Source organism: Herpailurus yagouaroundi, unplaced genomic scaffold (assembly GCF_014898765.1).
Source record: "Herpailurus yagouaroundi ecotype Mexico unplaced genomic scaffold, PumYag 163, whole genome shotgun sequence".
Taxonomy (NCBI): domain Eukaryota; kingdom Metazoa; phylum Chordata; class Mammalia; order Carnivora; family Felidae; genus Herpailurus; species Herpailurus yagouaroundi.
In genome coordinates, this window is record NW_024412404.1 from 5511268 (window position 1) to 5533553 (window position 22286).

Consider the following 22286-nt stretch of genomic DNA (forward strand, 5'->3'; position numbering starts at 1 on the left):
CGTTCTTAATGTTTTTAAATGTTTATTTTTGAGAGAGAAACAGAGTGCGAGCCGGGGAGGGGGAGAGACAGAGGGAGACACAATCTAAAGCCAGCTCCAAGCTCTGAGCTGTCAGCCCAGAGCCCGATGTGGGGCTTGAACTCACAGACTGCAAGACCATGACCTGAGCCAAGTCACATGCTCAGCCAACTGAGCTACCTAGGCGCCCCAAGAATGTAATATTAAAAAGCATCTCAGTTGAAATGACTTTTCCCTTAAAGGAGAGGTTTAACAGTAACCTGATGGTCAAGCTTGATTCAAATTTGGAATGACACCTCCTAGAGGAATAAAGATTTAGAACAAGGCTGACAAAACATGGCAAATAAGTCTACTCAGCTCCTGTCCTTTGTAGGTGTGAGTTTATGGTGCTGTGTTGAAGAGGACTCTGAGACCAGGGTCAGCAGAAAGGAGTACAGTCTGTCTGGGTTACAGGAATGGAGAACAGCAGAGAAACTTCTCTGTGTTTGCCATCCTTATGCAGGCTATCTTATGTAAATTTCACTGGTCTCTGTAGTGTAAAGTGGATTGCAGACAAATGCAGTTTACAATCTTCGATAAGGGCCTGGAGTGTTATATTCTGTGTCGCTTTTTGAGAGTATATATGGTATCTGTGTTAATTGTGACTAACTCATGCTAACAGCCTGGTGCATCTATCATCATTCTGGTTTTTGACTCTGTAGTTTATTTTGTCTGTTTAATATTTGGTATCCCATTTTAGTTCATCTCCAGTCTAAGTTGTTTTCAGTTCTTTCATCTAATAGAACATCATCATTACTGTTTGTTTGTTTGGGAGTATGATTCTAAAAGCAGTGAAATAAGGAGAATTTGTCAAGTAATTCCTGTGGGAGCATTATCTTGTTACGCATTAGTATCATGTAGTTCCTATTATTGGCAATGAGCTACTTGTTGCACTTACTTTTAATGAACTACAACAAATTCTTTTATGTTATTAGAGAGGAAATTTATTATCTAAAGACAATCTCAGGGGAAATTAAAATAGTTCAGAAATGTTAATATCATTAGCTATAATATTTTGGGATTTTTTTTTTTTTTTTTTTTTAGTAATGATACAGAAGTTAAACTAATGTCATACACCTTGTAAGTTTACTGGCTCTCTCATGCACTCTCCAAAACCCACATTTAAAAATTAGTGTTTATTTCCTAATGACATCCTAACGTGGAATAACTAGGCCAAAGGGTTTGAGATTTCAAAGGTTTTGTTATATATTACCAAACTATTCTTTAGAAGAGTAGCATCAATTTATATTCTTATGGGGAAATTACTCATTCAAGGACTATTTTTAACAGGCTTAGAAAAAAAGTCACATAGTCAGTAGGCATTTTTTTCAGATGAACTGTGTTTTTCTAAGATATGGATTAGAACAATCATACAAAAACAATAATACAGTGTATCAGCCTCAGTCTTCACATCTATAGAACAGGTATGAAAATAGTACCGGTCTCTGGATATTATTGTGAGAATTAAGTGCAGCAATATATGGAAACTGCTTACTATCCTGCATAGTATAAAATGTCAATAATTATTAATTATTAGTAGTCGTAGAAAGATGGTTCACCATAGCGTTAATTAAAATAGTAGTAAACATAGGAAAGGATTTAAATGATTTTCATCCATATGAGTTAATATTATACCATGTCTTTTTTATTTTATTATTTTTTTTTTTTACATTTATTTATTTTTGAGAGACAGAGACAGAGCGTGAGCAGGGTAGGGGCAGAGAGAGAGGGAGACACAGAATCTGAAGCAGGCTCCAGGCTCTCAGCCATCAGCACAGAGCCTGACTCCCGGCTCGAACCCATGAACCGTGAGATCACGACCTGACCTGAAGTAGGACGCTCAACCAACTGACCCACCCAGGCACCCGTACCATGTCGTTTTTTTATGTTTATGTATTTATTTTGAGAGAGCACATGTTGGCAGGGGAGGGGCAGAGAAAGAGAGAGGAAGAGGAAGGGAGGGAGAGAAAACCCCAAGCAGGCTCTGCACGCTGACCTAAGCCAAAAATGAAGAGTCGGACACTTAACTGACTGAACCACGCAGGTGCCCCATACATACCATGCACTTTTTAAATGACATTCTTTAAGGATATGTAAAGACGTAACAAAATGGCTTATAATATCACGTTTACTGAAAGAGTATATATTTATCCTGCCCTAAGATGTCAGTTAATTATGTTTAAATTATGTTTTAATTAGGTTATAAAATATTGTTTCTAAAATATTGTCTTTAAATATGTTAATTATATTTTAAAATAATGTTCTTTAAAGAGATCATAGAAAAAACTGGAAAATACCAAAATGCTAAGGATTAATGTTAAAGATTTTTTTTAATTATTTTTTTAATGTTTATTTATTTTTGAGAGAGAGTGCAAGCCAGGGAAGGGGAGAGAGAGAGAGAAAGAGAAGGGGACAGAAGATCCAAAGTGGGCTCTGTGCTGACAGCAGAGAGCCTGATGTGGGGCTTGAACCCACGAACTGTGAGATCATGACCTGAGCCAATGTTGGACACTTAACCTACTGAGCCACCCAGGTACCCCAATGTTAGTAATTCTTAAAAGTAGATGATAGGTATGGGGAAGTTATATTAATACTATTCTGTTTCTATACTGTAGTTTTCATTTTTCATAATCATTTCTTAAAAGAATGACAATAAAGTTTAAATCCTTGGAATTAGTGTTTTGTGACTTGTTTAGATGTAAATTAATCCCTTGGCCAGTTTTGTTATTAAAATTTTATTGGTACTTGAAGGTTTTTTAAAGCATTTAAGAGAATGATAGGTCAAACTTGAGACCATTTGATAAAAATTATAACAAATACATATAAATATTTGGAATGGCATTTAACAGAAAAGATGGTTCATTCAGTAATGGGATTACTTAGTGATTTTTGTCATTTTTTTTTACTATTTGACATCTTCTAAAAATTCTACAGTAAACTGTGTTTAGAATCTTAATAAGGAAAAGCTTTAATCAATATTTGATGAAATCCAGATAACTTTTATGCATTAAGGATATTATTCTAGGGGCGCCTGGGTGGCTCAGTCGGTTAAGCGTCCGACTTCGGCTTAGGTCATAATCTTAAGGTCCGTGAGTTCGAGTCCCGCGTCGGGCTCTGTGCTGAGTGCTCAGAGCCTGGAGCCTGCTTCAGATTCTGTGTCTTCTCTCTCTGACCCTCCCCCATTCATGCTCTGTCTCTCTCTGTCTCAAAAATAAATAAACATTAAAAAAAAAATTAAGGATATTATTCTAGTACTAAGAGCACTCCTCCTTGTTGCTTCAGAGACTGGTCTTTGAATACACTGTTCTTCTCTAGGACAGTTTTGGTGAATGATGGATTTATGTCTGAATATATGTCCAGAAAATAGCTATTTCAGGTATTTTCTATATATGAAATACGATATAAGGGCCACCCCTATTACTACATTCTCATAAAATTTCCTTTTTAAAAAAAGGTACAGAATTTTCAATATAGCCAGTGTTCATATATAAAACTTTACCTTAGTGGGAGGAAAGGGTATCATGAGTATTTTGGCAAAATTTTCCCTCTTTAGGCAGAAATAAGATTAAGAGGAAATGAGTAACTATTTCTTCCTACCTCCAGAACTGAAACAGTATTCAAATTTATGAGTGAATTTTATTTGTAGCAAACACTTTCTTTATAAACCATGAGTTTATTTTGTAGGTGGCCTTTTAAAATAAACTATTTGATTTTATACACTGTGCTCATACTCTGGCTTTATGCCCGACCTCCCATGTCACAAACATCCAGAGTAGGACCCAATATTAAAGAAAATAAACCAGAAAAAAAAAAACCTAGAAAATATTACAGATGTTAGTAATAAATTACTCAGTAATATTCACATTAGAGCAGTAATAAATTATAATAGTGGTGGTCCTTAAAAAATTGTCCCACTGTTTACTAAGACATTTAGCCTTTCCTGTGTTCCAATTGAAATACATTATTGTTTTCTACTCTTACAAGAGTGAGATGTTAGGGGATATTGTGTTTATTCATTTGACTGATTCTATTCAATACAGAGGTTAAAAAATAAAGGTAAAGCACCTATATGCATTGTATAAACTAGCACCAAATCCTTACTATATATGAGAGAATACCTGTTTTGGAAATCACTTAACTTAAAAAATACAATCTAGAATCTGCTAAAGGCAAAGTGATTAATCCTGACACATTCTAAAAATCAAAACAATTTAGGGGCGCCTGGGTGGCTCAGTTGGTTAAGAGTCTGAATTCAGCTCAGGTCATGATCTCGCAGTTTGTGGGTTTGAGCCCCGCATAGGGCTCTCTGCTGACAGCTCAGAGCCTGGACCCTGCTTCGGATTCTGTGTCTCCCTCTCTCTCTGCCCCTCCCCTGCTGGTGCTCTGTCTCTATCTCTCTCTCAAAAACAAGCATTAAAATTTTATTTTTTAATTAAAAAAAAAGAAAGTCACACGCTTAAAAAAAACAATTTAGAAGTCTATGAAGGGGTAGGTAGCTCTTGAAGAAAAAAGGATTGAGTAAGGTAAAAAAAAAAAAAAAGGCATATTGACAAAACCATATTGGAACAGATGGATTTTATAAGGAAGAGATTTTCAAATTATGTTTTGATGAGCCGCCATAGGGGCTGGTCAACAAGGAGGTATGGAGGCCAACTATTGAAGTCTTTAAGCAAGACAGTGCAGTAGGTGTATTAGGAAGATTGAATTGACATTGGAGCCAGAGGGATGTGTTGGGAAATTTTTCAGGAAGTCAGATGAGATGGCACGAGCCTAGATGTATCATTGGCCATGGGTTTGAAAATAAAACAGGAAGATGCACACTTGGACTTTCACCAAGGAAAAACCAACAGGACTGGGTTAGAGATTGGATGGATATTATAGCAGGGGAAGGAGGAGTCCAAGATCCAAATGGTGACAGAAATGAGTCTCATGTTGAATTTAAATCCAGGGGTACAAGATGACATGGGACTATGGCAGGAGGTGATTGTATCCAAATTCTAAAGGGAAATATAAGGTGAACTAAAATAACTTGAATACGTATGCTAGAAATATGATGACTAACTGTGGGATTGTACCTCGTGTCAGTAGTGGGGATGAACACCCAACAGACCTGGAAATTGTGTTCTTGTTCTTCAGTTCTTAATGTTGGTCCCTTTCTCAGAAGTAACTAGGTTAGATAGCCTCTGTGCCTTTTTTTTTTGGGGGGGGGTGCCCTGTGTTAAATCATAAAGCCCTAGGTTCTGTGGCACAGCTAAAAATCCCATATTCAGAGCCTATGAATTGACTCCTGCTAGTAGTGTTGATAGGTGAGACAGAGACTGTTACTGATGTGGCTTCCAGTTGGTAAAAATAAAATCCCCAGCAGAAGACGTGCTATTCCTCTAAACTGGCGACATCAGCCCCAAACCCAGGGTTCATTTTCTGAGGGGTAATGAAGTCACCAGGGATTTACTATCCCTCCCCCCGCAAAAAAATAAACTATAAATGAACTAAAATTATGGAAATGTAAATACTCATTCTCAGTGTAAGAAAAGCTTATTTAATATAAAAGCTCATAAATATATACATTAAGGTCATAAATATATATGTTAAGGGCTGACTTATGTCCCCTTTCCAAATGCATTTGTCAAAGTCCTAACCCTCAGTACCTCAGAATGTAACTATTTGGAGATAAAAAGTTAAGGTGATTAAGTTAAAATGAAGTCTTTAGAGTGTTTTAATCCAATATGACTGGTGTTCTTATAACCCAAGTTTGCACAGTCCCAGGGATGACCATGTGAGGACACAGTGAGAAAGTGACCATTACAATCCAAGGAGAAGGACCTCAAAAGAAACCAAACCTGCTGACACCTTGATCTTGGCCTTGTTGTAGCCTCCAAAACTATGAGAAAATAAATATCTTTGCTTAACCCATCTAGCCTGTGGCATCTTTTTAAATGACAGCCCAACAAACATAATTTAACACATATCTTAGCAAACTTTAGAATCAAAAGATAACAACTTAGACAGATATTGGTTAATATGCAAAATAGACAAAGAAGCTACAACACTCCAGGAACAGTGAGCATATGTCGTCCCCAGAACTTGGTCTTAAATACCATCCTCCAGTGAGAAGAACCAAGGCTCCTTGGAGAAATGACTGATTGTAAGAATGAGTCAGGAAATACACATTATGAGCCCAGGGCATCATGTAGTGCCAGAAAGTAGCAAACTGCTCAAAAAAAAAAAAAAACCTCACAATTATAGGTCTGTCAGAGGGACACAGGAGCGAACTGAAAGATGTTAGTGTTCAAAGCCTTGAATAACAAAATGAAGTACTACTGGATTAGAATCCAAAGTGTAAAATAAAAATATAGGAGTCCATGTTGATATAAACAGATCATTGAATAAATAAATGGAGAATAGACTAATCTCCTTTGCAGAAAGATTCCAAATAACTCATATAGATATTCCACTGTCAAGAAGGTAGAACACAATTCCCTGCTCAAGTGTGCCCTGTGCATAGTGGCTTTCTTCCAAAGAATGGACAGGGGTGAGGTGGGGAGTAACCTTACAGTTTAAAGTCTGACAAACACTACCTCAGCCAGGTGGTCAAGGTTAACATCAATAGTGATAATTCATGTCGATAGTGTGTCCTTGATATGATAGGAGGAAATGGTACTTTACTTCTTGTGGTCTTCCTCCCAAAACCCATACCTTGATTTAATCATGAGAAAAACATCAGACAAATTACAGTAAAGGGACTTCCTCCAGTACTCTTGAGTAATACTCCTCGAAACTGTCAAGGTCATTTCCAAAGAAAAATCTGAGAAATTGTTTTTCTTTTACAACCAAGAGGAGCTAAGGAGACACGACAGGTAAACATAAGGTGCTATCCTGAATGGGATCTTGGGACAGATATAGTCAATAATATATCAATATTGGTTTGTTAATCGTGGCAAATGTACCATGCTAATGCAAGGTCTAGGGGAAACATGATGTAGAGCTTATGGTAACTATAGTATATTCCCAACCTTTCTGTAAAATTAAAACTATTCCAAAAGATTCTTTTTAAATAGACCCAAAAAGTAGACAACAAAATATCATACACCCTGTGCATCAAAAGGCCAGTAAACACTTGAAAAGAAAATCATGTGTAGTGCTATTCAGGAATGTATATTAAAACATCTGGCACACTTTAAAAACAATAATAATAATAATAATAATAATAATAATACCCATGATCGGCAGTGTATAGGAATGTAAAGTGCAACTGCTTCTCTGGAGGGCATTTTGGTAATAGGTAAAAACGTATGTACTATTTGAAGCAGCAACATCCCAACCAGGAAGTGAAATGTTTTTACGTCACGTGCAATAGCACACCCCTGAAATTGACCAAAAGCCTATTAACATTGGATTATTTAAATAAAGTAAGGGCATATCAATGTGGAATGTAATGAACATATTAAGAATACACACTGTAGGGGCGCCTGGGTGGTTCAGTCTGTTAAGTGTCTGACTTCGGGTCAGGTCATCATGATCTCATGGTTCGTGAACTTGAGCCTCACATCAGGCTCTGTGCTGAACCCTTGCTCAGAGCCTGGAGCCTGCTTCGGATTCTGTGTCTCCCTTTCTCTTGGCTCCTCCCTTGCTCATGCTCTGTCTCACTCTGTCTCTCGAAAATAAATAAATGTAATTAAAAATTAAAAAAAAAAAAAAGAATACACACTATAGAATATTTGGGGGCAAAAAAAAATCCCATGATGTGTCACATGAAAATGCCAACTGTAAACCATATATATACTGTTATGCTACCTCTATGTCTGTTCTTTCATTTTATGTGTGATTGTACATATCTGTTGGGTCTGGGATTTGGCGAAATAGTCTTCACAGATGGCGTTAAGTCCTGTTAATGATTTAGGTATTTTATAAATGTTTACAGAGAGCTATTTTAATGCATGTTGTAATATATCAACTATTGATAATTAGAAGCCAGTGCTTCTCAAAATCATGGAGTAAAGGACACTTTTGTATTACAGGTTGTGCGTGTACATACGTGTTATATTTAGATTTTGGGAATGTTACATGTGGATAAAAAGTAGGATTTGCATACAGTAAAATGTTGCCTGTAGTTATCTCTGGGAGAGTTGGGACAATTTTTATTTTTGGTGATTTTCTACCTTTTCCAAATGTTCGAGGAATCATATTTTTTGTGATGAAAAAGGTTTTATTTTAAAATTCAAATATAGGGGTCCCTGGATGGCTCAGTCGGTTAGGCGTCTGACTTCAGCTCAGGTCATGATCTCACAGTCCGTGAGTTCGAGCCCCACGTCGGGCTCTGTTCTGACAGCTCAGAGCCTGGAGCCTGCTTCGGATTCTGTGTCTCCCTCTCTCTCTGCCCCTCCCCCACTCACGCTCTGTCTGTCTCTATCAAAAAGTGAATAAACATTAAAAAAATTTTTTTTAAATAAGTAAAAATTAAAAAATAAAATTCAAATATAATTAACAGTGTTATTAGTTTCAGGTATACAAAGAGAAAGTTTTTTTTAAAGGTGATTTTCCCGTGATACTATACCTAGAATATTGAAATCCTCTTTTTGTTACAAAAGTATTTTTACTTTGCTTTCTGAGCAGATTTAGTCTGCACAAATATGCATTTACACAAATTTATATTATTGCATATTTCCTATGTAGTTTCTGCTTTACTATTAGGTGAAATTTTCCTGAGCTGTCAAAAGCATTGTTGAATGTGATTAGTCTCTCATTCTTTTTACTTTTAGGTTGGTGTTTGGAATGCTTTATCCTGCATATTATTCATACAAAGCTGTGAAAACAAAAAACGTGAAGGAATATGTAAGTATAGTTTTATGAGTGATTGATTCTAACTTAATGTATCTGTGATATACAAGACAAGAAAATCATTATTTTAGAAATAGCTGGGATACTGTTTTTGGTTAAAAATGTTACATGAATATGAGTTTAATGAAGTTAGTCTTTTAAAAATAATTTTGAATACAATTCCAAAGTGGAGTTTCAAAAAAAGTTCACTGTCAGTTGGTATTTAAATAAGTGTATGATCCAGTGAGTAATTGGATCTCTTACTCATTTTGTCTCAGTTCCAGTATAAGAAGTTAGGGGGCTGTCTGGTTTTTAGCCTTGTGAATTTATAGGTACACTGAGAACATAGTTCTTTCTTACTCCAAACCTTTTCCTTTTTTCATAACTGGTTTGTCACTTTTTAATTCATTTAAGTATACAGATGTATTATCACTGCTGACAATAGCAGTCTTTTTTCTTCTTAAATCAGACTCTACAGTTGACCCTTGAACAGCACAGGGGTTAAAAGCCACCAACCTCCCCCTCCCCTGCAGTGGAAAATCTGAGTATAATTTTTTTTTAATGTTTATTTATTTTTTGAGAGAAAGAGAGAGTGTGTGAATAGGGGAGGGGCAGAGAGAGAGGGTGACAGAGGATCCAAGCAGGCTCTGGCAGACAGCAGTATAATTTTTAACTCCCCAAAAACTTAACTATTAATTGCCTACTGTTGATCAGAAGCCTTACCCATAAGGTAAACACATGTATGTGTATTATGTACTATATTAAAAGTAAACTAGAGGGGCACCTGGGTGGCTCAGTCAGATAAGCGTCCGACTTCATCTCAGGTCACGACCTCGTGGTCCCTGCATTCAAGCCCCGCATCTGGCTCTGTGCTGACAGCTGGGAGCCTAGAGCCTGCTTCAGATTCTGTGTCTCCCTCTCTCTCTGACCCTCCCCCACCTCTCTTGCAAAAATAAACATTGAAAGGAGAAAAGTAAGGTAGAGAAAAGAGGTTAAGAAAAATCATAGGGAAGAGAAAATACGTTAATAGGCCTGTAAAACAAATTTATGTGTAAATGGACCTACACAGTTCAAACCTGTGTTGTTCAAGGGTCAACTCTACCAGCCAATACATTCCTCCTCATATGGAATGTTTGTCATACTGTTATTAAAGGAGATCTGTTTTTCTAAATCTGATTAGCTCTACAGTTTAAATACAGGGTGAATTTTCTCAACTTTGTGTCCATTTTTTCACCTATAAAGTATTATAAACCCAGGATAAGAACTCGTGTGCCTGTGTGTGACTTTGTGCATATTTCTGTGCTTACAGTATACTCCTGTCTTCCCTCCAAATCTGGGTGATTTTGTTGGGAAAAGAAATAAGTACAAATTGAAAATGAAGTTTATATGAGAAGCTCTAGTTATACAAAGATATCAGTGGGCACACAGATACCATGCCCTAAAAAAAAAGGGGGTAACAGTAAGAAATATGAAGGTATAATAAATTATAAATAAATATACAAAGTTATAAATAAAGTATGTAAGTTATAATAAATTATAATAGGCCTGTCATTTATAAACTAATGCTAAAAGAACAGAAAAGATGGTGTTTAGGGATTAGCCTAAGAACCATTATAAAATATTAATTCATTTCTTTATTTTTTTAATTTTTTTTTAATGTTTGTTTATTTTTTGGAAGAGAGACAGACAGAGTACGAGCAGGAGAGGGGCAGAGAGAGAGAGAGAGAGGGAGGGATACACAGAATCGGAAGCAGGATCCAGGCCCTGAGCTGTCAGCACAGAGCCCAACACGGGGCTCAAACCCATGAACCATGATATCATGACCTGAGCTAAAGTCAGACACTTATTCAGCTGAGCCACCCAGGCACCCCAATCCATTTCTTACTATGTGTCACTTTAACTTTGTTAGTATTATCTTTTAGAGACTTAAAAACATGGGTTTCTGTGTTTGAATCCTTAATAAACACTCAGATTTTTATTCCTGTATTAGTCTATAAATTTGGGATGAATAAGAATGGTTCTAACCCTGAAATTTTAATTCTACTTCATAAGTTAAAGATAACCTTTGGCGAGAATCCAGTAACATTCTCATTCAAACTGATCGAAAAACTAGGGAAGTAGAAAGGCAATTGATTTGATAATTACATGGTAATCAACTCTCCACAAATGAAAAAGCTAAACGCAAAAATGGTAAGGCATTGAAACAGAAGGCAGGGCATTTGCTTTTGACAAGGAAATGTGCTACAACTCAGAAGACGTGTGGTGACCAAGTTGTCTGCCATCAAGGCTGCTAGAGAGACCAAGCTGAGATATCATATTAAAACATTTGCATTTATATGATTTCCTACCAATTTCAAAAATACTTTTATATATTATTGTTTGCAATAGCTACTATAACAAAATGCCAAATACTTACTGGCTTAAACCAACCCAAATGTATTTATTCTCTTACCATCCTAGGGAACAGAAATCTGAAATGTATTTACAGGGCTGTACTCTTTCTGGAGTGTCTAAGGGAAAATCTTTTACTTTACCTTTTCTAGCTTCTACAGGCTGCCTGCATCCTTGGCTAATGGTTCTATTCCTCAGCTTCAAAGCCAGAAACGTTGAGCTGAAACTTCTCACATTTCCATCCCTCTACTTCTCTCTTCTGCCTCCCAGTTCCACTTACAGGAATGCTTATGGTTACCTTGGGACCACCTGAGTAACCCACAATCCTATCCGCATCTTAGGGTCAGCTGATTAGCAACCTGAATTCCATCTGCAGCCTGATTACTCCTTTACCATGTAACATACTCACAGGTTTTAGGAATTAGGTAGGACATGGACATCTTTGGGGTAGGGAGACATTTTTCTGCATACCATAATATCTCACTGGTCCTCACTAAATAAATAAAATAAATAAAATAAGTAAATAAGTAAATAAATAAATAAATAAATAAATAAATAAATAAATAAATAAATAAAGTCAGGGAGAATGTTTCGATGTTACAGTCTCGGAGAAATAAATTGACTTACCCAGGGTAACATGGAACAGTAAGGCAGGAAGCGTACCAGATTGGATATGTTGTTACAAATATTTCATTCTGTCTGTTCTACCAAAAGTAGGTGAGGATTCTAGCTTGTAAAACAGTTTTCACAACCAGCCAGTGGATGTGCTTCCAAAGTAGACCTCCAGGAGCCACAAAAATAAGGATATTTTCAAAGAAGGGCAATGAAGCTGTTTAACCAGTACTTAGGGCAGGACTCTTACATATCAAAATCAACCAAGATCAGAACGGCTAAAGATGAAATTAGGTTTTGAAAGGGTTGGCAGGTAACTATTTCCAACCTAAATTTAGTTGTTTTTTGGGTTTTTTGTTTTGTTTTGTTTTCAGTTTATTAATTTGACAGGGTGCGTGCACGTGCCTGCACAAGTGGGGACAAGACAGATGGAGGGGGAGAATCCCAAGCAGGCTCCACACTCCATGCTGGGCCCATCGCAGAGCTCAGTCTCACAAACCTCGAGATCATGACCTGAGCCAAAATCATGAGTTGGAAACTTAACCCACTGAGCCACCCAGGTGCCCAAACCTAAATTTACTTTTGACAAAATGTTTGAATATTATTATCTTGCTGAGTCTCACCTAGCCTTACTTTAAACTTTGGGGCGCCTGGGTGGCGCAGTCGGTTAAGCGTCCGACTTCAGCCAGGTCACGATCTCGCGGTCCGTGAGTTCAAGCCCCGCGTCAGGCTCTGGGCTGATGGCTTGGAGCCTGGAGCCTGTTTCCGATTCTGTGTCTCCCTCTCTCTCTGCCCCTCCCCCATTCATGCTCTGTCTCTCTCTGTCCCAAAAATTAAAAAAAAATGAAAAAAAAACGTTGAAAAAAATAAACTTTGATTATAACAGTTTTATTAGAACTCTGTTCTCAGAAAGTTTTCCTATATAGTGATCCCATCCTAATTGATTTTGTTTTGCATATGGTAATTTCTTAGTAAAGTTAACCTTCATATTTCCCTGTTATATTTTTAATGGCCTTTTATATTATCTGATATTATATTATTTGTATGTGTATTTGTCCTCCCCACCAGAAACAGCTGCATAGAGTTTGGTTGTTTTGTTAACTGATACATTTCCCTACCTAGAACAGTACATGGTATATATAATAGGTACTCAATATTTTTTAAATGAATGAGTGAATGAATGAATAAGAAAAGGAAGAAGAGTTGAAGAACATGTACATTTCTTAAGGGGATTGGTCTAGGTTCTCAGCTTTGATTCTGCTGGGTTAAGGAGTACACAGTCCAGTCTGACTTAACCCAAAGCTCAGTGTCTTTGTGGTATTTGGTTGTTACCTAAATTCCACTGCTATCTACTTCAAAATTGTTTTCAGAAAGCAAACATTTTAGATTAATTTACTTCTTTCCACCCTAACTACTACCATTCCCCTTAAGCCTACAAACAGTAGATTGCACCTGATAAAACAGATGCTGTGCTCAAATCAAAACAAATGGAAAGTGCTGTGTATTTTGGCAACCTTCCTTTCTTCCTTTGCCTATTTTTAAAACAGAGCTTTCCTAGGATATAATTTCCTGAATAGTGTGGCTGATATGGCCTACTTAAAGTCTTTCAGCCTTGCAGTAATTGAAATGTAAACTTACTGAAGAATTAGTATGGTTTTGCAAATTTTTTTAGGCTTATACCATCTCGTGACTTGAAAATAGAGTGTTTATTTCCAAGTCGTGTGTAATTGCTGTAGCTTTTCTAGGAAACCGTGTTCTTATTCTAAGAATGTTGGAGAACGTGGCAATGAAAAGATTGGCTAACAGCACTTAAAAATCAAAATCAGACATTTGGTCTGATCACAGAGATTTACTGTGAGCAAGAACAAAGAACAGGGAAAATTCTGGGAGATTACTCTTTTAAAGGCTTAGAAATAGCCCTCTACGGATGCCTGGATGGCTCAGTCAGCTAAGAGTCTGACTTCAACACAGGTCATGATCTCATGGTTCAGGGTTCGAGCCCCACATCAGGCTCTGCACTGACAGTGCAGAGCCTACTTGGGATTCTCTCTCTCTTCCTCTCTCTCTGCTCCTCCCCCACTCACACATGCATTTTCTCTCTCAAGATAAATAAATAAACTCATTTTAAAAAAAAAAGGACCTAGCCCTCTAAAACCCTATTGACTTGGTTTTGAAAGTGACCTAATTTTTCCTAAATACTTGGGTGATATGAAAATGAACAAATATACCACATACTAGCTTTATAGTTCTTGTCAATTGGTAAAATCTGAAGTTATTTACTAGTTTTAGAGTGGATATAGAAGAGAAAAAATGCAATAAAGTACTTTTTTTTTTTATTGTCAAGAAGTGTTCCCCAGCCATCTTTTCATATTTTGGATTAAAAATACTCATTTGATTCAAGGGTTTTAATTTGGGAAGTGTAAAGGTTAACCCACTGATTGAGATGGAATTTTTGAAAATTAGTCTTGTTAGACCACATGTTTATTTGTTTATTTTCCACTTTGATCTACTTTTAATTTAGTTTTTGTTTTTATCAAAGCTGTAATTATTTAAATTTTAAAAATCAAATAGTTTCTAAGGCTTATTATGAAAAGAACAATTCCCCACCTTCCCCATCCCCATTTCTCTCTAGAGGCAACTACTTTTCAGCTCTTCTAGCTGAATCCTTTGGTATTTATTTCCATATCTAAATGACATGCTTATATTACCATTTCTTAATTTTTCAGATGGGCATTATCAGTTGACTTCTTGCTATTATTAAGGATGATTAATAGTAGTTATCACATATAACTATACACATGCATATTTCCCTGTCCATTATAGCCTCCCAGGGTCATTACAGTGTAATTTGTATTGGATCAGTATTCAGTATTTGCATTATGTAGGCTAAGTTAGAAAGAAAGAAACAATAGACTAAACAAATAAAGAACACAGCACCTAGAACGAGGCTGCCAGGGTTAACATCCCAGTCCTATCTGTTACTAGCTATGTCATTGTACAAGTTATCTGACTTTTCTGTGCCTCAGTTTCCTCATCTGCAACATGAGAACTGTTATAGTACTTACCTCCTCAGGTGGTGTTGAGAATTACATGAGTTAATGAACATAAAGCATTTAAATCAGTACCTGACATAGAATAGTACCTGTTGTATAGGATTTTTCATGATAGAAACACTATTTGCATTTGGTCTCTGTGGTATCCTATCATTACCATTTTTTTTCCTGCACAGTGGTTTGTTTTCCCTGCTTGTTATTCATTGTCTTGTTTTCTGGTTTGTTGTTTGGTTGGTTGGTTTTTCACTTATGTGGGATTCTCTATTATTGCACATTTACACCTGAACTCTGCCGCAGTTGTGTGGATTTCTTCTCAGTGTGTTATCATCCAATGGATATTCCAGACTAGCTCTTGTTTTAGATCCTCAGATTTCTTAATCTCCTGTTTTCCTCCTTTTTAAGTTTACTTCCTCATTTTAATGAAGTACATCCTTCCGGAGAAGACTGTGTGAAAGACAAATTTTTTGAGATGCCAGATTGGAAATAATTTTCCTTCAGAATTTTGAAGAAATTTCTCCATTGCCTTTTAGCCTGTAGTGTTGCTGTGGAGAGTCTGAAGCCATTCTGATTCTCACCGGATTGTGGGATCTTTTCCATGTGTGGAAAATTTAGGTTTAAAATTTCATGATTATGTGCCTTGATTCATGACTCATAATTCATGATTATGATTATGTGTGAATCGATTGTGGTAGATTTTGCTAAATCCTCCCCTTTTAACTTGGGAAATCCTTTGTCCTTCAGCTCTGGGAAATTTGGTTAAAATTTATTTCTTTATCGATTTTCTCTGCTTTGTTTTCACTGTTTGTTCTGTCTGGGATTCCATTTATTCAGTTGTAAAGCTACTTGGACCGATTATCTAATTATCTGATCTTTTTTCTTCTTTTTCCTGTCACTTTTTCTTTTTGTTCTATTTTATGATGAGTTTCTCAATGTCCTCTTCTAACCCTTTAGTTAATCTTTAATTTCTGTCTCTGTGTGTTTAACTTCTAAGAGCTCTTTTTATTTTCTGAATGTTCCTTTTCCTATAGTGTTCTATCCTTACGTTGTTTAAAATAGCTTCCTTTTTGTCTATGTATATGAAAAATGGGGTTTTTTTTTAGATACGTTCTTTCTGCATAGTCTCTCCTTTGACTTCTGGTTTTTGTTTGTTTGAGCCTCTGTCTCTCATGCATGATTTTCTCAAATGTTGGATAATATTTGGTCCTCCACTCACATTTGAGTATGATAATCAAAAGCTGGTTACAAGGCCTGCGCCCATGAAGAGGCTTGCTGAATGTCATCTTTACTGTAGGGTGATCTGACAAGGCAGCTGTATTTGTTCCCAGTGTTCCCGGTTGTACCACAAACCAAATGGCTTAAAAAAACAGAAATATATTGTCTCACAGTTCTAGAGGTTAGAAGTGCGTAATCAAGATGTGGACAGGGCCAATTCCTTCTGAAACCTGTTGAGGAAAATCCTTTTCTTCTTTCTTGTCTTTTCCTTTCTTTTCTTTTAACTTTATTTAAATAATTTATTTTGGGAGGGGGAAGGGATAGAGAGAGAGGCAGAGAGAGAATCCCATGCAGGCTCTCTGTCAGCACAGAGCCCAACACAGGTCTTGAACTCACAAACTGCGAGATCATGACCTGGGCCGAACCCAAGAGTTGGATATTTAACTGACTGAGCCCCCCAGGCACCCTGAGGAGAATCCTTTTTTGCCTGTTTGCAGCTTCTGGTGGTTGCCAGAAGTCCTTGGCATTCCTTACCTTCCAGGTGCAGCACTTTGGTCTCTGTCTCTGTTGTCACATGGCGTTTTCCTCTTGTGTCTGTGTATCAGTCTCTTCTCTCCTTCTTACAAGGAGCCAAGCATATTAGATTCAGGGCCCACTATACCCCAGCATGACTTCATCTTAACCAATTACATCTGCAGTGGCCCTATATCCAAATGATGTCACATTTTGAGGTACTGGGGGTAAGAACTTTGTATTAGTCAGCTCAGGCTGCCATAACAAAATACCACACAGTGAGTAGCTTAAACAACACAAATTTATTTTCTCACAGTTGTGGAGGCTGAACATCCAAGATTAGGAGGCCATCAGGGTTGATTTTGGGTACAGGCTCTTCCTGGCTTGTAGACAGCCATCTTCTCTCTGTGTCCTCACGTGGCCTTTTCTGGATGCCTGTGTTAAGAAAGCCCTGGTGAGTTCTTTCTTCTAAGGACACCAGTTCTATCAAATTAGGGCCCCCTTATGACCTCATTTAATCTTAGTTACCTCCATAAAGGCCCTGTTTCCAAATACAGTCACCTTGGGGGTTATGGCTTCAACATATCAATTTGGGGGAATCACGGGTCAGTCCGTAAGAGACTTCAACATATGTTTCTGAGGGAGACACAGTTCAAACCATTACAACTGTTTCCTGGGAAAATGATCAGTGTCTGTATGTTTAGATATTTTCTCTCATGTCAGAGTCTTCAGACAAGATTCTTCCATTCTGAAAGGTACTTGGTTGCTAGCGTTCCGGTGAGAGACTAAGGGTTGGGGGCTCTCAATATTTAATTTATAAACTAGAACTTAATGCCTACTCTCAACTGTGCCAGAGATTTGCAAATCCAGAGGCCCTTTGACTCTTCCCAGAGAATCAGCCGCAAGTTTCCTGTGGGAGGAAGGAGGGGCATCGCCTGACCGCGAAAAGGGGAGGGCATCTGGAAGCCCACCTGCTCCTCAGGCAGACTTAACAGCCATACTTCCTGGCTTTTGCCCTCGTGACCAAGGATTGTGTCACCAGTTCTTGAGCCTTTGGGGAGCTCTGCGGTGTAAAGTTGGATTGCTTCTCCACTTTCCCACTGTCAGCTTAATATCCAATTTTCTCAGGCCTCCTAACTCAGGTGCTCCTCTTCCACTTCCTTCCTACCTCCCCACAATTCGGATTGCTGTCTTCTTTTCTTCATTCTTTTGGACTTGTCTTTTTTAAAAAATCACGTTTACTGTTGTTTTAGTGAGATTTGTGGTAAGGATGCAATTAAATGTATATGTGCAGTTTATCAATCTTTACCCAGATTCCCAAATTGACTGTGTGAGTAGAACACTTCTGGTTGAAATACACTGTGATATCAAATATAACTTATCATGAAATAAACCATTATTGTTGGTTTTTAAAATGTGCTCACATAGAAGACAGATTGAAAGTAGTAATAGATACCATTTGTTTTAGATCTTTGACAACAATTTTGAAGTTTAATTTTAACTGACATACAGGGAATCCATGTGTATCATGTCTTGAGTTATATGGTTTGTAAATCAAGTATTGATACATAAAAATCACAATTTTCACTTAGGACAGTTGAATAAAGTCACTTGGGACAATTTATTATCCTTTAATGAACTAAACCTACTTACTTTTACTTAAAGTAAAGCGGGTGACGAATATTGTTTTATAAACCTAATTCTTGATGTGCCAAGTTTACATATTGTATGTATAATACATATCAGTATGTAACTTCACTGCTGAAGTAATTGATGCTGTTATAATTAAGTGACTTATACTCTTCCTTATGTTTTCTAGAAATGATTTCTTCATGATCATCTCATGACCATTACAGTGGATCCACTTTAGGAAACAAGTGTTAAATTTAAATAAGGTTATTTACTTGGGGAGGGTGTTTAATGAACACCTAGCACGGTTTTTTTCTGAAATTTTAGAATGTGAGGGGCGCCTGTGTGGCTCAGTTGGTTAAGCTCCAACTTCAGCTCAGGTCACGATCTCATGGTTAGTGAGTGAGCCCCATGTCTGGCTCTATGCTGACAGCTCAGAGCCTGGAGCCTGCTTCGGATTCTGTGTCTCCCGCTCTTTCTGCCCTTCCCCCAATTGTTGTTCTCTCAGTCTCTCTCTCTGTCTCTGTATCTCTCTCTCTCAGTAAATAAATAAATAAACTTTTAAAATAAAATAAAATTTTAGAATGTGAATTAGAGCACCCCTTGACCTTGTATGAAGTAATTCAGAAGCATCCCCACAGTTTTCATGCTAAGATGCAGCCGGCCGACTGCAGCAGTCTTATCCTTTACTAACTTCCCGTGCAAATGCTTTGGAAAACATGCACAAAGGGAAGAAAAAAAAAAACCACACAGTAACATTCAAACCTAAGAGGCTAACTCGGGCTTTTGCTAATGTCTAGGAAGAATTTTACCAACTGTAGTGCCAATGGAAATAGACTTTTTAAAAACAGGGACAGAAACCGTTGTTTCCATTAAAGGAAATGTTGTTAAGTAGTAAATTGGAGGGAGGCCTAGCCACCTCCACCCTAATCCCGTGATGGAACAGCTTAAAATCCGAAAAGCTACAGCAGCCAGAAAGGACTGCCACCACCCTCAGTGTGGGGAGAACGTGTTCAGAGGCTGCCAGTGTTCTGCTTCCCCCCCCCTTATCTACTCACACCCCATAACCTCTCTGCTGTGAAGAAACCTCCAGTAAGTTACAAAAAGAAGAAATAACAACTGAATACAAGGGAAAATCAGAAGTGCGGTACTAGATGAATTCAAAAATAAAAATGGCAGTAATTCATATTACAATTTATATTCTGAATCACTTTGAAAGCCTGTATTTTAGGGGCGCCTGGGTGGCTCAGTCAGTTAAGCGTCCAACTTCGCCTCGGGTCATGATCTCATGGTTCATGAGTTCAAGCCCCACATGGGGCTCACATCCCATTTCAGATCCTCTGTCCCCCTGTTCCCCCCAACCCTGCACTCTCTCTGCCCCTCCCCTGCCCACACTCTTTCTCTTTTAAAAATAAACATTTTTAAAAAAGGAAAGAGCCTATATTTTAAAAAGGAAGAAAATGAAACACTGCACTCGCAAAGCAAGAAAAAATACCAAAATAAAAGAATCTGTAAAGGAAGTAGAACAAACAAAGCAATAAAAAAGCAGAAATACAAATAAAAAACAAAATTGAGGGAATTAAAGGAAGAGTTGTTCCCTTAAGTAAGTCTAATAAGGTAAACACTTGAAATAGTTAAAGTAGGGAGAAGAATAGTAGAGGGATTGACACAATGAGAAATCAGAAAAGATATAAGCAAGCAATGCTAAATTAAAATTTAAAAATAATAAACTACCTAAAAATTCTCATTTAAAATTTTTTATTGGTGCACCTGGGTGGCTCAGTTGGGTAAGCATCCAACTCTTGATTTCTCATGGTCATGAGATCAAGTCCCATGTTGGGCTCTGTGCTAGGTGTGGAACCTGCTTGAGATTCTCTCTTCCTCTCTCTCTGCCCCTCCCCTGCTCACGTATGCACGTGCACTCACTCTCTGTCTCTAAAACAAACCAAAAAAATGTTTAAAAATTTTATTAAATTTTATATTTTTATTAAAAATTTTTTATTTTTAGAAAATAGAATCTTTTCTGATAAAATATACCTAAGCTTTTGCCTTGTCAGCTAAAGTTGACAATATTTTTGCAGAGAAATTTTCCCTCTTACACAGCACCAGGATCTACCTTTGATATGTTTAGATATGGACTTTGTCTTTCCATAACGTAATTTTAGAAATACAGTGCTTTCCCGACCACAGGTGTAATAATGAGATTGTCAGCCAGATCACCACCACACTGTGAAAGGTCCTCCTAAAAATATAAAAGCTAGAACTGTTCCCTAAGATTTTAGCTAAGTTAGAAAAATAAAATCTTTCCCCAAACCTCATGTAATTTTAAAAGCTCATGAGAAATGTTACTTCAGAAATATAATAGAATTGTAAAAACATGAAGTTCTTTTAAAAGACTACAAAAAATTTAAAGTATATCTAATTATACAAATATATGAAATTTTGGGACACCTCAGTGGTTCAGTTGGTTAAGCATCTGACTTTGGCTCAGGTCATGATCTCATGGTTTGTGGGTTCGAGCCCTGTGTCAGGCTCTGTGCTGACAGCCCAGAGCCTGGAGCCTGCTTCAGATTCTGTGTCTCCCTCTCTCTCTAACCCCTCCCCTGCTAATGCTCTGTCTCTTTCTCTCTCTCTCTCTCCTCTCTCTCTCCCTCTCTCAAAAATAAAAAAAAATTTTTAAAGTTCAAATACATGAAATTTTGCCTATCTTTTGGCTATCAGAATGAATATAGACTGATTCCTTTTCTTTTTTTTAAACCACAGATCCAAACTCTGTAGGTAACATGGGAAAGCAAACTTCAAAAGGTCTTGAAAAGTCACAAAAATAGACTGACTTGAGTAATTTTACTTTAAAATATTGTATTAACTTACGAAGGTTTCCAATAGACATCTTTTTTTAATGTTTTTATTAAAATTCCAGTTAATACACAGTGTACTATTAGCTGCAGGGAAATGATACAGTGATTTAGCACTTCCATACATCATCCAGTGCTCATCACAAGTGCCCTCCTGAATCACCCGTCCCCCACCCACCTCCCCTCTGGTAGCTATCAGTTTCTTCTCTATAGTTAAGAATCTGTTTCTTGGTTTGCCTCTCTCCTTTTTTCCCTATGCTCATTTGTTTTGTTTCTTAAATTCCACATATGTGTGAAATTCTATGGTATTTGTCTTTTTCTGCCGGACAGAAAAAGTCACAAAAATCGGTGGAGTTGAATAGTCTTATTTTAAAATATTACATTAACTTTGAAAGGTTTCCAAGAGTCATCTCTTATTTATCTTTTAGCTTTTTTTAAGTTCATTTATTTCTGGAAAGAGAGAGCAGGGGAGGGGCAGAGAGAGTGAATCCCAGGCAGGCTCTGCACCATTAGCACAGAGCCCAACTCAGTGCTCGAACCCGTGAACCGTGAGATCATGAAATGTGAGATCATGACCTGAGCCAAAACCAAGAGTCAGACACTTAACCAGCTGAGCCACCCAAGTACCCCTCAAAAGGCATCTTTTTTTTTTTAACTTTATTTTTTATTTTTTAAAATTTACCTCCAAATTAGTTAGCATATAGTGCAACAATGATTTCAGGAGGAGATTCCTTAGTGCCCTTTACCCATTTAGCCCATACCCCCTCCCACAACCCCTCCAGCAACCCTCAGTTTGTTCTCCATAGTTATGAGTGTCTTCTGTTTTGTCCCCCTCCCTGTTTTTATATTATTTTTGTTTCCCTTCACTTATGTTCATCTGTTTTGCCTCTTAAAGTCCTCATATGAGTGAAGTCATATGATAGTTGTCTTTCTCTGACTGACTAATTTCACTTAGCATAATACCCCTCCAGTTCCATCCATGTAGTTGCAAATGGCAAGATTTCATTCTTTTTGATTGCTGAGTAATACTCCATTATATATATATATACCACATCTTCTTTATCCATTCATCCATCGATAGACCTTTGGGCTTTTTCCATACTTTGGCTATTGTTGATAGTGCTGCTGTAAACATGTGGGTGCATGT

The 22286-nt window shown here is 37.3% G+C and overlaps 1 protein-coding gene across 1 annotated transcript in view; it reads left to right on the forward strand.

Moving 5' to 3' along the window:
* The first annotated feature begins 354 nt into the window (after window positions 1–354).
* The window catches only part of REEP3 (receptor accessory protein 3), a 61208-nt gene continuing 39276 nt past the window's right edge, over window positions 355–22286 (forward strand). Inside the window, exon 1 of the mRNA XM_040485057.1 lies at window positions 355–530. Coding sequence (XP_040340991.1) covers window positions 355–530 — 176 coding nt within the window. The remainder of the gene's footprint in view (window positions 531–22286) is intronic.